The 16679-nt window shown below is 38.4% G+C and overlaps 1 protein-coding gene across 1 annotated transcript in view; it reads left to right on the forward strand.

Moving 5' to 3' along the window:
• LOC122801223 (IgGFc-binding protein-like) overlaps nucleotides 1–16679 on the forward strand; it is a 691109-nt gene that overhangs the window by 491145 nt on the left and 183285 nt on the right. Inside the window, exons 57-60 of the mRNA XM_044070776.1 lie at nucleotides 4533–4819; nucleotides 9140–9414; nucleotides 14438–14677; nucleotides 16066–16305. Coding sequence (XP_043926711.1) covers nucleotides 4533–4819; nucleotides 9140–9414; nucleotides 14438–14677; nucleotides 16066–16305 — 1042 coding nt within the window. The remainder of the gene's footprint in view (nucleotides 1–4532; nucleotides 4820–9139; nucleotides 9415–14437; nucleotides 14678–16065; nucleotides 16306–16679) is intronic.

Consider the following 16679-nt stretch of genomic DNA (forward strand, 5'->3'; position numbering starts at 1 on the left):
CAGAAGTTGCTGATGCAGAAACTTGTGCTGTGGAAAACGTTAGCAGTAGTGATGGGACCTGATCTGTCCTAGTATACAGGAGGGATGGAATGATGCCCAGTTTCATCTGTGTCTACAGAAAAGTCCTCATCATTGGTTCCCAATCTGCTTCAGATGTGCTTCTGAATGAGCATAATGATTTCAGAGAAGAAGTCAAAGTGGTCTGGAAGAGGGGATAGGACAGTTGTCTATCTGAAAAGTGCTTGCTAATATATTTGGAAGAAGACTTGTCATTGATAACTATGTTTTCCTACACTGGAGACTGCTGTCTCAGTCCATGGAGGGGTATACTCTAATCTGGTCATTTTAGGTGAAGACAACGGACCCTCCTCTTCATGTTTGCACTTCCTGGGCTCCTTATCTTTCCTTTTGTGTCTTTCCTTTTTTCAAGTTTGTCCACCTGCTCAGTGGGATGGAACCTTTTAATTATCGATTTATTCTTCCTGTCCACTAAGGACTGCAGACTAAATCAGTTACAGATGGAGCGATCTACTTTTTGATGGCCAGGACCTAAATAACCAATGCAGATATCATACATATCCTGTGGTTGGAGTTTATCCCTACAGATGGTGCATTTTTTAAACATCTTATCGAAAAATAGCTGCACAATAACACTACAATAGTAACAATCAGATAATTAATAGTAACTCTTTTTTACCCCTTTTTTAACTAAGAAGTGAGAGAGAGAGTGAGAGGAGAGATTCTAGGCAAGCGCTTTAACAATGAGAAACCGAAGCACTTTAAGAAATAACTGAAAAATTCTAATTAATAATACAGGTAGAGTTAACGCTATCAACAATATCAACAATATCGGCAATATCAAAAGAACAGCTATGTAAAAATGGGCAAAAGACAGAAAATACAGAGCACTGAGCTGATGGCTAAAGAACAAGATCTATTTGTGCTGGTAGTAAATGAGATCTGAAGAGAGGGCTCACAGGGGATTATGGAATATTTTGTAGGTACTCAGGGCACTAGAACACTAGCGAACAGCCAGATCAGATCTGAGGATAGATGGAAATAAGATCACTCCTCTTGTTGTGTCTTTCGGCTTATGGGGTCGCCACAGCGGAACTCCGGTCCGCTAATGTTTGGTAGTGGATTTTTACGTGCCGTGTTACCAGCCCTGATGCACAGCCTTTAACGAAGGCACGCCCATTCACGCATGCCTCCTAACAGAAGATGCTCTAGCTGAGAATCGAATGGGACAACGTCTTGCTGTGAGGCGACAATGCTACCGCAGCACCAAGATCACTCCTGTTACAAAACATAAAATCAGTTGTAGCATCTTATTAGGTTCCTTGAGGTGCTTTCATTGTAATCTTTATCATTACATAATACAGCTCTATAGAACCTGGTATATTAGTACTTACACCATTTTCCATAATCCAAAAACGAGTGTAATAACTATTAGTGAATGCTCATAAGGCAAATCACTGTTTTTACTGTTTTCTGCCTGCTGTCAGGACTTTGTGCAAAAATTGTAATGCAGCAGGGTGTGGGGATTTCCCCTTTCCCCTCTTGTACAATCTTGGAGTTAATATATATAATTAGTGGGGATGGGGCCACATGGGGGTGCAGGGGGCAACCCCCTGCAAAAAAAATATATATTTTTTTCAATATTTAATCTTTTAGGTAGATGTTTTTGAATGCTTTTTTCAGCATTCGCTTTTTAGCTGATATACTCCATAAAATATATGCAAGCTTAAAGTCATTATTTTTCTATTTTTCCCATCATTACAGTGAGGTCTTTGCCTCAGGATAGGTATATTTCTTCTCCCACAGCAGCTTCTGATTTTCTGACATGCTTTCCATCCACAAATCTGTTTCTTTCTCTGACCTTATTTATGTGTCAGTGACATTTGAATTTGTATGTCATTCTGTTCATTGTGACAATGACTTTGACATACTAGTCTTTTCACATACTTGCACATTTTTTTTGCCCATCTGTGAACTTCCTCTTAAATGCTTATGTTTTACTGAAAGTGTAGTCTCTAACACTGGGGAGCATATACCGAATTAATTTTGCTAAGCTCCAACAGTGAATCCTCAGTGTAGTAACTGTCCCTGTTCTTCTGTTAATGATAACATTAATCATATATCCCAATATCATGTGAGTTCTCCAAGCAGATTTTTTTCCTTTGTTTGGCTAACTTTAGGTCAGTTAGATAACCCCATTGACTTTTTTGACTGAAGGCTCCTTTTCTGTTTATGGATCACTTTCCTGGGGTATGACTTCAGGTGAGTAAAAGTCTGTACACCTTTTCCTTAATTCTTGGCTGTAACGCTAGTGAGCACTTTGCTCATATTGCTTTCTTGATCATTTATTTAATTCTTCAAAATGTTTTAGAGACATTCTGCTTAGTCTATTTGACTTGTCTGTAATACATCCTGTAAAGGTATTACATGCCATCTTCACTCAGGTAACCAGAAACATCACTTCGCTCACCCTAATCCTTCCATGGTGAATATAATTTACTATTTCACTTTTATTACTTCCTTCAACTAGCCACGGTTCTTGAAGGTCCTGCATACCCTACAGAATTAATTTTCCAAGGGCCTATCTTCCTGTCTAAGATGTACTATAAAGGTTTGAATACTGTTGGGATGACTTTATTCAGTTATGTACAGTATTTACTACACCATGTAGATTCCATTAGGTCTGTGCCCCTTTTTCCTGAGACATTGAAAGATATTTGACCACAGCCCATTATAGGAGGGGAGTTGACCGTTGTTCATGTCATTGTCTTGAGGAAATGAAGCAGCATAGATGGTAGTAAAGAAATACATTTTGAGCACAATATGCTTGTATCTTGTATGTGTGAAAATACAATATTTGGAATGTGCCAAATTTGCTGAAGACAGTAGAAGAAAGTGCATTAGATGTTGAAAATTCAAAGGTTTGCTAAATGGGGCTCCTGAGTGATACCAGATGGAAACATGACAGAATTATAATGAAAGCAGTTTGCACTGGATATGAACTAGATGTGTATGGAAAGAAGAAGTGGAAAGAGGAGCACCCAGTACAGATAGACCGAGAAGGAGGACAGTGTACTGAGTGGTGCGAATGCAGAACTTATGAGAGCCAGGAATGCACTGCATTCTGTATGTCAGTTTGTGCAATAAGAATACCAAAAATGACTTAGGTATACACAAACTGCCAGCTTGACCCCCAGGGGAATACTGTGACTAATGAGAATTTCTAAATGCAAGGCCTCAAAAGTGATGGAAGTATTAGGCAAAAGTCTGACGTTGAGGTAGCTAGAACACTTTATATCAGGGCAGTTTTGTGGATATAAACACCTTGACTTGCTCAAACTCCTGACAGTAGACCTTTCCTGTAAAGATTTTTTTCTGAACTTCTGGCTTTTTTGTGAAGATTTTCTAGGCACGTATGTATATATCAAAGACACTTCTAGTATGAGTTTTCAAAAATGAAGCTTCATTTGAGGCTTTTTGTGAGTACATTCATAGATATAAAATCATTGCATCTTTGGTTTAATTTAATTCCTTTGTCAAAGCTTCCATTTAAATCAACAAATATTACATTATGAAATGAAAGGCTGGCTGTTTGAAGTACACGTCACTGGTTTAATCTTTGAGGTACCTAGATTGTGGGTATGAATCTGGGACTTCAGAAGGGGTTAGAATATAAAAGTAAAACTATGGACTAGATTCAAACCTGCACTACATTTGCCAAATATGATTGTGGCGGGTAGGCTGTAGTGTTATACATCGATTCTTTTCAGGAATAGTGTTACATTAGTTATCAGTGTATTTAAATAAAATCACTGCAATTTCTGCATTGAAAACAGGCATAGATATGTGAATCGACAATACAATATTGATGGAGAAAGGATCAAATATTAGAGAGATGCTGTCCAAGAAAATGTAGATGTTGTAAACAGGACAAATAAAAAAGGAAAAGACAGATGTTTAATCGCAGATGTATTTTATTGTTAAAGAAGTAAAAGAATCTTTTTCAAATAGAAGTTGGAAGAATTTTTAGAAATGGAAGGTAGAAGAGAGTCAAATTGTTAAACCTGAACAGATAGACGCAGTGGCATAAAGATAGCTTTAAAATCATTCCAAACTAACAAATATAAGGTCTTAGAAGAAGGCAGGGGAATGGAGGGATTGGAAGAAAGATCTAAAAGTTAAAATGCACTCAGCTCACACCAGTAGCTTTTCTTATCCTGACTGTCAGCCTGCCTACATGTTACCTAGTCTAGCTGTCTATCAATCTGTCTGTCCAGCTCTTTTTCTATCTGCTTATACCATATACCCCACCATTTAGCTTAAAGGAGTAAGCCAGTCAAGCTACTCTGATTTAAGAGATATAATGTGAATAGTGTTCAGTTCTTTTAAGTAGACTTCTGTGCACTGTAAACTATGACAGATATGCTATGTGCCATTTATGTGCATCAGCTATGCGTACCTCATACAATGCATTTTAGTTCATAGCTTGATTTTCCTGTTTTATATCTTTACAGGTGAATGGCATTCCAGTGACCCTGCCTACATCACCAATGCCTGGAGTAGCTATCTCTCTCAATGGGGCCTACGTCCTAGTTCAGACCAACTTTGGTCTCCATCTAAAGTTCAATGGTGACCAAAAGCTCCTTGTGAATGTAACAGAGAGGTACAAAGGACAGCTGTGTGGTCTGTGTGGAACATACAATGGGGACCAGAAAGATGATTTTATGAGACCTGATGGAGGTGTGGTGCAGGACGTTAACGTGTTTGGGATGAGTTGGGTGGTACAAGATGACGGATGGAAGTAAGTGAATTTCTTTCTGTTTAAGCATTTATATGTGACATTCATTAACAACTGAGTTATGTTGTTTTACATATCTACCCTGGTGAAAGGCCATAGTCAACAGAATATATAAAATAAATGCACACCATATCCAAATGGGAGAAATACTTTGTCCTGCATTTACAACAACATTTACAAAGTTTTCTCAAATGCTCTATACAAGCCACTTCTACAAGCCTCACATAATTTCTCTCTTCTACGTTTTAACACTCTGATTTCTGCACACTGCATAAACTGTACCACCTGTACTATAATAGACACATTGTCTTTTATGCATGCAACTGTCATTAGCCACTGATTTTTCATTAATATATCCCATACTCACATGAAAGTGCACTTATTGAACTCTGTCATAGTCCTAGAAAGCATAAACTGGAATGCTGCAACAACCAGTAACACTTCTAGCAGATTTGCCAACCAATGCAGAACCATGTGCTAATCAAAAATATGAACTGCCTTAGTAGTGGCAGAAAACAGTTGTTACCACACAGTGGACAAGTCAGCTCATCCCACTGGGTCCACTCTTAGGGAGGGTGCTATCAGTGTTGTAATTTGCAGGGGTATTTGATTCCCCAAAGGGTAATATTATGCACTTCTTCACATTCAGGAAATGGCTATGATACCAATTAGTCTGCATCAGACCTTCTGTAGGATATAAACATCATTTGGGGAGTCAGTGATCGTCTTGTATTTAGCTTCTGAAGAACTGACTAATTTCCCCGTCGAGACTAATGAGGGATATTTTTCTCTAATGTTGTATAGTCTATTTATGCCAGGGGTCCACCAGGGTGGCTTGATTTTCTGGCTAGACCTGGGTTTAGTTCTGTTAGGTACTGCTGTTTCTTTGCAGTTGTTTAAGTGGTTGTACAGGGCATTCATGTATACTTCTGCATAGGCCTCCATGTTTTCAGGGTTAGGGGGAGCTTAAAAATTACCTGTGCTATCACATAATAGGAGGTAATCTGCCTTGGAAAATTCTATAGGGTTTGATGAGGATACTGCTGTTATACTTATTTCAAAGGAGACCAATTTATGATCCGGTCCTACCAATAAGGGCATTATGCTGAGTTTGCAAGTATGTCAAGGATATCAGAGCCTCTAGTGGGAGTGCAGACCAGCTGTTCCAGAGCATTTCCATTGAAAAAGCCCAGGAATCTCTGAGTCTGCATGTTTCCCAGTTTATTGAGGGGTAGTTAAAATCTCCCATGAGTAGTGCATTGGTCTGAATGGTAAGTTTTTCTAGTAACTTTAGGTATGCAGAGTAATTTTCATGGTTCATGTGTGGAGACCTGTAGCTAGCGATGATATGGACGGAGATTTTGCCTACAGTCAGCGTGACATGCAGTAGCTCAAATGAGTCATCCTACTTGAGCAATCTAGAGAAGTGATTGCTTTTTATGTAAATAGAGACACTTTTTGTTTTTTCCTTTTCACAGGGTGGTCTGAATGTGTGATAGGCATTGTAACCTTGTACTGATGGAGTGCTTTCTGCAACCTTGAACCATGTCTCTATAATTACACAAACATCAGCATTCTCAAACTTCCAGGGAGTGCAAGTTCTTGTTAAGACTCCTGGGACCAAGCAGTAGTACCTTGAGCTTGGCATTACAGGTTCATAGGTTCATAGGATGATAATAGGCTATTGGCCTGGAGGCCCTTATATGCCTAGCCAAGAATTTCACCCATGTTGCCACAAAGTCAGCACCAGTTTCCCCTGTCCAGCAGGGACACAGGTGGGATTTCAGGGGTGTATTTCCTGTTTCTCATCCAGTCGTCCAGGTTCCTGTTATAGAGGGTTAGTGAGGTGCTCTTCTTGACATGGAGAGGGAGTCTATTCCACAGATGGGTGAGTCTTTGGGACACAAATCTATCCCACCAACAAGTTCTATATTAATGTCACAGACCAGGTTGAGGCCTTGCATGTGGGTTGCATGAGTGGAATTTGACTTACAGATATGCAGCAACTCCATCAAGACTGGGTCTGAGATGGCTTTGTATGCCAGATACTGGTCACCTCTGAGCAATCTGTATGAGATTGAGTAGAGGGACAGGGCATTTATCCTATCTGTATAGGACAGGTGTTTGAGACCCTGGATTTTCCTGGTCAGGAACCTCTATGGTCTCTCCAGCTGCTTCATGTGCTTGGCAATATACATGCCGAACGGGGCATTGTATTCGATACTGGGTCTGATCTGGGAGGAGTACAGGGATGTTATGACCTCCTTGTTAATGGATGAAATACCCTTACTTATGAAGTGGGATACTTAGAAAGCCTTCCATACAATGGAGGCCACATGGTGGTCAAAAGTCAGTTTTCTATCAACTTGGATGCCCAAGGCCCTCACAGTTGAGTGGGTTATGCATTGATGGCTAGTGTAGTCAATCAACCTCTGCTCAATTTACTGACATATATCCATCTATCCTGGAATGTTGACATTCTAGTTGGGAATCATTTTTATGTCTTCTATGATTTCTAGGGCACACTTTCCCATCAGCACCACAAGTTTACCTGACCTGTTGAACTGTCTCTCAATGGTAGTCATTGTCCTGAATCTACTACTTCTTTAAGCACATTTACTATAAGTTCTTGTCTTTTAAATAATTTGTAGCTTTAATGACATTATATCTGCTTGGCTTATTATTTACTTTACGCTAGTATGTTGTGGGACACCTATTGTTTGAGTGTCAGCCTTGGGAAGTTAAATGCTTGCAGAAGTAGTATATAAAATCATGGTCCAAGACTGGCAGATGCAGGTCATCATTTCTTCCTTGCTGGCAGGCCAGAGTTCCATTGAATTCAGATATCTGAACACTGCACTATTTTTCCAGAGTCATTAAATCGTATGGGTAAGTATCCTTTCATCATTGCTGTGAACAGTGTCTTAGAAGAGCATGATGAATTTACCTTATAGCATTTCTTCCCAGCTTGACAATGCCATAGCTAAATGCACTAGAGCCATTCCTAGCCATGGAGGGTATTTGTTCCTAGCTGGGCAACTGTATTTAAGTTGGACCCCAGACATCTGTTCCTCCTGCTCAGAGGATACTTTACCTGTCACAGCAAGACATGTCATCAGCTACTGACTGTATATGTTGTGCATTTATTATTCCTACTAATGTATATCCTGTTTACATACATGACTGGATGTACAGCACACATGGGCTCATCAGTTTCCTGAATAGAAGTAGACTTATTTGCAATGTGTCAGTCTATAAAGTATAGTACATGAACACATGCAAATTATGTGTAAGAACACTAAACAGACAGGCTTACATTGAACATTATTAATAATTCAGTAGACAATATTGTTTAATGAGTTTAATTTTTTTCATGATTGGCTTGTGAGGTAGTTTGCGTTGCTCACTCATTATGCAGCTTATATTTTGCACTGCAGTGCAGATTTCACTGGATACACATGTCCAGCACATCATCACAAATGACTATTTATTAGTAAACTGTAGGACTTAGTTTGATTCTCCACTTCTCTTTTTTCATGAGGCACTCAGGTGCCAAAGATGTGCTAAATGAAATAGACTTGCTTCGGAATTTGCTCATCCTGTCCTGGTGGACCAGCCTGAATTTCAATTTAAAATAAACACTCTGTCATCTGAGGCAATGTCTGATTTTTGCCATCTGGGTTTTTTTCTGTCCTTCTTGCCTACTTTCAGCTGACTATCAGCTTGTCCTCAGATACTCTTATCATTGGTTGAATTCAATCCATGTCTAGAACCAGTGAGACTGAGAACCGTAGTGCAATGTCACACTCCGGAAAGTGAGTGTTTTACTTGTATGCCTTAACCATTTCTCTGTGTGCAAGCACTCATAACATCTTCTAGGATGGATGCACAATGCAGTGCTCCGTCATATCATCCCACCTCCATGGCATTTCAGTCACTGCCCCTACATCCCATTGATAACACCCTCTCTGGCATCCCCAGCCTCCACTGGAGATGTAGCATGAGAGACATGCCTGATCGCATGTTATCCTATCCTAGGATGGGCTTACCTATCATGCTTATACCCCTATGCCAACATCTCAGACATTTAAGCTGCTAAATGAACTATGGTCACTTCAGTAATAGGCAGGGCTTCATCCCTCTGTGTAATGGTGCTGGATTGTTTTTTTGGCTTCTGAGTTACTGAATATACATTACTGCATTTAAATGATGAAACAAAGCCAGATTCTCAGCAAAATAATTCCTTTTCTAAAATTCAGAATGAAATATATTACAGTTCTTATATTATAAAATATTAATTTTATTTGTTCTTTTGTTTTTCAGGTGTTCAGAAGATCCTCCCCTACCACCAAAACCTTGTCCTCCATTTTTGGAACAGGCAGCTACAGAACATTGTAGAATTGTCTCGGATAGTAATGGGCCTTTCGCTAAATGCCACGGCCATATCTCTCCAGAGCTTTACTTTGTTAGCTGTGTGTATGACCAGTGTGCCACAAATGGAAGCTCAGAACAACTCTGTAATGCCCTAGAATCATATGCTGCAACATGTGAGGAAGCCGGTGTTGATTTGGGAGACTGGAGGAAGGACACAGTGTGTGGTAAGATCGCACTTGTAAATAGCAGAAAGGGTAAAATTCTTATGTCATGCTCTGTTTAATAACACTTCTTATGTCATGCTCTGTTTAATAACACAAGAACATGTTGCAGGTGTCACTAGCTAATGTCCTTGTTAGCTATGAGACTTCACTTTTTTTCCCCCACCATGCACATGCTAATTCCTCTGTGACACAAACATAATCCAGGAGGCCATCCGAGGATTTTTTTACTTTGCAGCCCAAATATTTCCCCTCTACACAATGTATAAGCATCTGAGGACAGGGTATGTAGTGGTACACTACACTGTGAGGCCATTATCCACTTTTCTGAGAGAAGCAGCCCCTCAGGCAGCCCCGCCCATCTCCCTTTTGGGAGAAAGTTCCAATATGGCTCCAGTTTCTAGGAAGATGCTTGAACAGGAGAAATGGTCAGTGATATACCTCTCCACCCCTCCCCAGGAAATGTGAGCATTTGCTCTAGAGGGAAGATTTTATATACTTCTTCCACAAGCATTTAACTTCCCAAGGCAGACACTCAAACAATAGGAGTCCCACAACGCACTAACTTAAAGCAAATAATAAGCCAACCAGATATAATGTCATTAAGGCTACAAGATATTTAAAAGGCAAATGTGCTTTAAGTAGTAGATTCAGGACAATGACTACCATTGGAAAGACTGTTCAACAGGCCAGGTAAACTTGTGGTACTGGGAAAGGGTGTCCTAGAAATTGTAGAAGACATGAAAATGATTCCCAACTAGAATGTCAACATTTGAGGATAGATGGAGATATGTCAATCTGTAGAGAGTGCAGTCACTAACCCCATTCCTACTGTATCTGTAATATCTTTTGCATCTATAATGCATAGATTTCTGTTTCCACTAACTCCTGTATTTGAACACAAATTCAGTTAAATTCATCTTACCTGCCCAGGTGAATCATCTGCACTTTCTCAGTGTTAAGTACAGCTTAGATGGTTGTAGTAGCTAAAGGATTTTGCCGTCCATTGTAACTCAGTGTGAAAATTCATAAATTGCAGATTTTTCAAGCTTGATACAGAGCAACATACTCATATGAAAGCTTGCAAATATCACTGACCATCTAAAACAAACAAAGCCTTAGGATGTTGGTTCAGCACATCAAGTAGTTTGTATATAAGATACATTTGAGATGTAGATCTTTAGTAATGAATTTTTGTTCATGTAAAATTGATTGCTGATTAGTTTCATTCAGAACTGGGATCCATTTAGAATGGCCATCAGTCCACTATTTTATATATTTATTTATTTATTTTCTTTTAAGGACAGCATATAAAACACAAGTTTCTCAAGCTTATGTTGATGCACTTTATCCAATAATAAATATTTTAGGAAGCAGAAACCTCATCTGCACATGTTTTCAGAAACTGGAAACTTGTTGTAATTGATTTAGATAGGGATACCCATGTCCATTTGACACAGTGGATCAGTGGTAAGAAAGGTCTCAAGACTCCATTGTCTGAGGTTTAATCCTGACATCCGTTCACTGACAGTGTAGAGTCTATATCTTCTCCCCATGTCCTCATGAGTTTTCCCTGGGTATTTTATTTTCCATCGTTCATTCCCCATTCCAAAAACATGACATTTGACTGTCTATACCATTTGATTATTTATTCATTATTTGATAAACAGGTAGGTGGGCAGGTCTCAAAACCATTTTTAGCCATTATCTGAGCACACAGTATTGGGTGTATATACAATATAGGAACAGAAGCAAACATATATTAAACAGGTTTACTTACAGAGTAAGCAAATACTGGAGTACAGGATGGTAAAACACAATCAGTCAAAGTATTTAAATCTACAAAATTAAATCTGCACTTGCAAACGGTAAATGCTTACATCTGCAAGATTATATCATGTAGAAGCTAAGAGACTGGTTAAGATTTGAAGAATGGTTGAGTCTGTCATTAACAGAATTTCATCAAAGGGGGCTAGGAGGCTAGATAGAGCAGGAGGAAGAAAGAAGTTGCAGACCATGTTACTTTGCCATTGTCCCTAAAGTATTTATATGTAGTCATTATGTAGATGCCAAGGTATGGCTATTTTGAAACTGGCTAGAGTTTATTTACAATTTAACTCAGAAGGAAGATTTCATTCCATAAACTTGAGCTTAGTCTGGAAAAGGCACGCTCTTCCATAACTGTTTTAAAAGGAGACTTGCTCTGGGAGATGATGCCACTTTGGGTATTACACATTTTTCCCAAAAGGGGAGTATTGTTTTCAATCAAAGAAAGTATTCATATTTTATTATATTGAACTGTAGAGTGTCTAGTAAACAGGCCAGTTACTGGGAGACATTTTAGTTTCTGCAAGAGCAGGTAAGAGTGAGCATGAGACTCAGCAAGAAGGGCAAATGTGCAAATCTTGTTTTTGTGGTCTGTAATCTCTGTGTATTGTAGGTCTCATGAAAAGTGAGAAGGGGTAGGCCATATTGTGGGCCATAATCAAGAAAGGGAAGCAGAACACCATTGCCAATATGAATCTAGCTATAGGGTGCAGTAGATGGGAATATGTATAGCAGAGTTTTATTTGAGAAGGAACTGCATTAATGATGTGGTCAGTTTGGGTAGGATAGAAAAGACAGCTGTTAGGGCTCAGCTCTGAGCCTACTGCTTGTCATACTGGTGATGAACTACATTAGCAAATAGGTCAGAGGAAACATCAACAAAGTTGCTGCATGCAGACAATGTGGTAGTCCAGGCAGACTCTGAACAACAATTTCATCAAAGGATATGGGAGAGAATGCAAATCTGAAGGGATGAAACTAAGTGCAGATTACACAGCTGTAATTTTAACAAATAGACAAACTCAGAAGAAGCTGAGAAATGAGATAGAAAGGAAAATAGTGGAACAGCTTACCAGCTTCAAGTACCTGGGAGGGGTGGTTGAGGAAAAGAGAAGTCTAAATGAAGAGGTTAAAGCTACAAGCATAGGGGCTGCAGCCATATGGCACAAAGTGTCAGGGGGTAGTGTATGACAGAGGAATGGCAAAGAAGCTGAAAAGTAAGGTGCACAAAACAGTGCTGTGACCAGTACTGCTGTATGCTGCAGTGAAAGCAGAGCAGTTTGGGAAGCTACAGATGATGGAGATGATGTGCATGAGACAGGTGGTAGAATGCACACTGGGGGACAGACAAAGAAATAATGACATCACAGGAAAAGTAGCTGAAATTGCAGAGCTGATCAGAGACAGCAGATTTTGATGGTTTTGGCACATGAGCAGGAAAACAGAAGCCAATCTGATGAAGAAGATTTGAGATAAACAGGTAAAAGGCAAGAGAAAAAAAAGTGTGCCCAGCACAGGCATGGATGGATTGTGTGAGAGAAGACCTGTGACAATCAGGCATAACAGTCGTAAAAGATAGGAGAGTGGTATTGAATCGAGAGAGATGGTGACAGTTGATGTGACACCCTGATCGCATGTAGAAAATGGGAAAAAGGGGGTTGGTGATGATGAAGCCAATGATGATGATGATGTAGAAAGGTAAGGCTAAGGTACCTGCACTAAGAAAAAAGGGATAGCATTGTTCTAGCTGTCTGCAGTAGTAACAGCACTTAACCAGTGGGATTTATGCGGTAAGGAGAACAGTATAGCATTAATTTTACTGTGGTCCGTCAGAAGTTTATTAGCTGAAACCCAATTGCACAGATGGGAAAAGGGGTTTTGAACCTGAATTTATAGAGTAAATGGATGGTTGTTTGCTAGAAGGAGGAGAGTGTTATGTCTGTATAGTATGATGTTTAATGTTTAATACATGGTCTTCGCGGAGGTTATTAACGAATACAGAGCATAGTAAGGGACCCAAAATGAAACAGGTCATACATAGGTCTAATGCATTATTCTTGCCTTTGTAGTTCAAGTTGTGAAAAAGGTTCCATGGGCCAACACATTACCTAACCAACAAATGATAAATAATCAAACAGATAAATAAAATGCCGATAATCCTCTGCCAGTCAGAGGAATCATATCACTAATAACAATTTGGAAACATTGTATTACAAAGAATTTATAACTACTCTGTCAGCAAAGAAAATAAAATGAGGCAGCCAAATAAATACCTGCTGTATATTGTCTGAAATATTATTTTAAATAACAGTGCCCTGGAAATCTGCCTTATTTTCAAACCAAACAGCCTATTTTTACTGTAAATATTATGTACAGGCTGGTTTACAAAGTCCATTGAATATGTGGGAGAAACAGACAAATGTAGGTTTTGTAAAACAAACTTGGAAACAGTCACACATCTTGTCACTGGTTGTGATATACTAATGGCAGAAGGGCTGTATACTCAAAGGCATAATAATGTGGCAAGACTGTCGAATTGGGGATTGTGCAAACATTATAATGTTGAAGTAGCTGAAAAACACTGGAAACATGACACACAAAGCATTATAGAAAATGATGATGTTTATATCCCATGGGATCACCCATTACCAACAGTTCAAAAAACAGGTGCAAGAGAACCAGATATAGTAGTTCATGAAAAGAAAGTACCATTGATTCTTGAAATTGCTACACCTAGTGACTGCAGTGCCTTCTGTACAGAGAGACACACAGTCATAAAATACTTGTATTTGCAGGCAGAAATTAGGTCAATGTGGAAGAAGGATACACAGATAGTTCCAACAGTAGTAGAAGCAACGGGTCTTATAAAAAAAAATTACACTCGCACTTCAGTAAATTAAATGAGTTCTGTAAAATATTCTACATGGCAGTCTCTAGTATAAGTATAAAATATTTCTGTCATGGGCTTGATCACATTTTATCAGTCTAACTCCCATCTATACTTGGCTTTCATTTTTAGAAGTTGTTCAGGTTCCTAATGACATTGACATTCCTGCCATGCCTGGAGAAATAATTGCCCCACAATAATCTCAAGCTTAACACAAGAAATAAAAAGGTTGCCTTTAAGTATAGAACTGTCTGGAAAGGCCTTCTTAATTCTAATGTTATTATCTAACATTTGCACATTTCTTTTCTACAGATATTTTGACTTCAACAAAAGTTCCATCTAGCTTACAGAGTACAACTATACCAGCTATCATTACCAGTGAAACTGGAAAAATCACAACTACGCCAGATATTGCAGTAACTTCAGATGACAATATTATAAACACACCACACATTACATCAGTCACTCTTCAAACATCGACACATGCTGAATCATCATCAACATCATCACCATCTGTAGAAACAAAGACAACAACAGAAGCACCAGTGACAGGTAATGTGGCTATTTTTGTTTTCAACATAAATACTAAAAATTTATTAACTCATATTTCTTTCTTCGTTATTAAATTCCACTGTATCATAACAACGAGCAAAAAAAAAAAAAAACCCAACCAGTGACAGCTGAAATGGCTACTTTCATTTTCATCCTAAAGAAAATTCATTAAATCACATTTCTTTCCTAGCTATTGAATTCCACTGTAGCATATCTGAAACTCATGAATTCTAACTCTTGTATCAGTATGTTAAATTTGAGATTTAACGTGCAGATTTATGCAAATCATATGATGCCTTATTTCATATCTTTCTTTTTTTTTCAAAACATCAAGAACACTAAAATGGCTCTCTACTGATTACACATTAGTCTTCTTTCCTCTTGCCTTGACTGCTACACTGTATCATTTCTATCAATGAATCTAGGCAGTGAAAGCAAAGCAAAAAGTGTAGGACCTTTGGCCGGGTAATAAGAATATGGTTGTCAGGTGCAAGTTCAATGTGTCTCATTATATGAGCGACCAATAAAGAATATGAAAACTGATAGCAAGGTTTTTGAAATTAGCCATATACAGATTATAACATTCTTCTGTGTGCATCGACCTCATTGTCATGGTATGGGTTCACTTTGTAAATTCGAAATACTAAAATCTCGAATTTCAGTATTGCGAATTTATAAAGCCGAATACTCACATTTCCAAAACTGGCAGAAGCGCGAAATTCAAAATACTGAAGCACGGATATTTTGAATTTCTGCTTCCGGTGGTATGGAATGTGAATGTTTGGGCTTAATTTTGATAAGTTGGTATGTGTAAGTTTGTTGGTTAGGGGTTTAGTGTGTGTAAGTGTGTGTTGTGACTGTTATGCGTGTGTTTGAGGGACTGTAAGATGTGTGAGTGAGTTTCATTTCTGTTACTGTTTGTGCAATCTCAGAGTTAGAATATATAAGTAGGGGTGGAGTGGGGAATGCGGAGGTTTGCCCCCTGTTTATATGTAGTTTAGATTAGTTTGTTTGATTGTGTGGGGGAGTTTTGTGTTTATGTGTGTACTGTATGTGTAGCATGGGTAAGGGATTTTGAATTTCACGGTTGTGTGTTTTCGAGTTTGTGAGTTGTGGTTGGGTTTTCGGCATTGTGGTTTTGGAATACTGAAATTCGAGATTTCAGTATTTTGAAATTAGAAAGTGGACCCCATGGTATATATGTACCACAGCCTTTCACTTTTAAAAGTTCAGGTTCAAAATGGCTTAACTACCATGCAAGGGGAAGTAATTGATAGATTATAATCTCAAATTTCACAAAAAAGTTTCCCCTTAAGTATAGAACTGTCTTGAAAGGCTTTCATAATTCAGATGTAATCATCTCATATTTACACATTTCTTTTAAACAGATATTTTTACATCTGGAACATCTCCATCCACCTCACCAAGTACAAGTATACCACCTATCATTACTAGTGGGATTGGAAAAACCACAGCCATGCCAGATATTGAGACAACTTCAGTTGACAATGTTATAAACACACCACACATTACATCAGTCACTCTTCAAACATCGACACATGCTGCATCACCGTCAACATCATCACCATCTGGAGAAACAAAGACAACAACAAAAGCACCAGTGACAGGTGATGTAGCTAGATTAATTTTCATCATAAATAATATAAATTTGTAAAATCATCTTTCTTTCATTGTTATTAAATGCCAGTGTATCATAAGAACAAGAGCAAAGGCATCCATTACAGGTGGCATAGCTAATTTTATTTTCATCCTAAACAAAATTTATTAAACCACATTTCTTTCATATTTATTGAATTCCACTATAGTGTGTCTGAAACTCATAAATTCTAATTATTTTTTCTGTATGTTGAATTTGAGATTTAATATGCAGATTTATTCAGAACATATGGAGTTTTATTTCATTTCTTTCTTGTTTTCAAAACATCAAGAACACTCAAATGGTTCTCTGCTGATGACACATTAATGTTCTTTCCTCTTGCCT

The sequence above is a fragment of the Protopterus annectens genome, chromosome 4.part1 (assembly GCF_019279795.1).
Source record: "Protopterus annectens isolate FY-2018-M chromosome 4.part1, PAN1.0, whole genome shotgun sequence".
Taxonomy (NCBI): Eukaryota; Metazoa; Chordata; order Ceratodontiformes; family Protopteridae; genus Protopterus; species Protopterus annectens.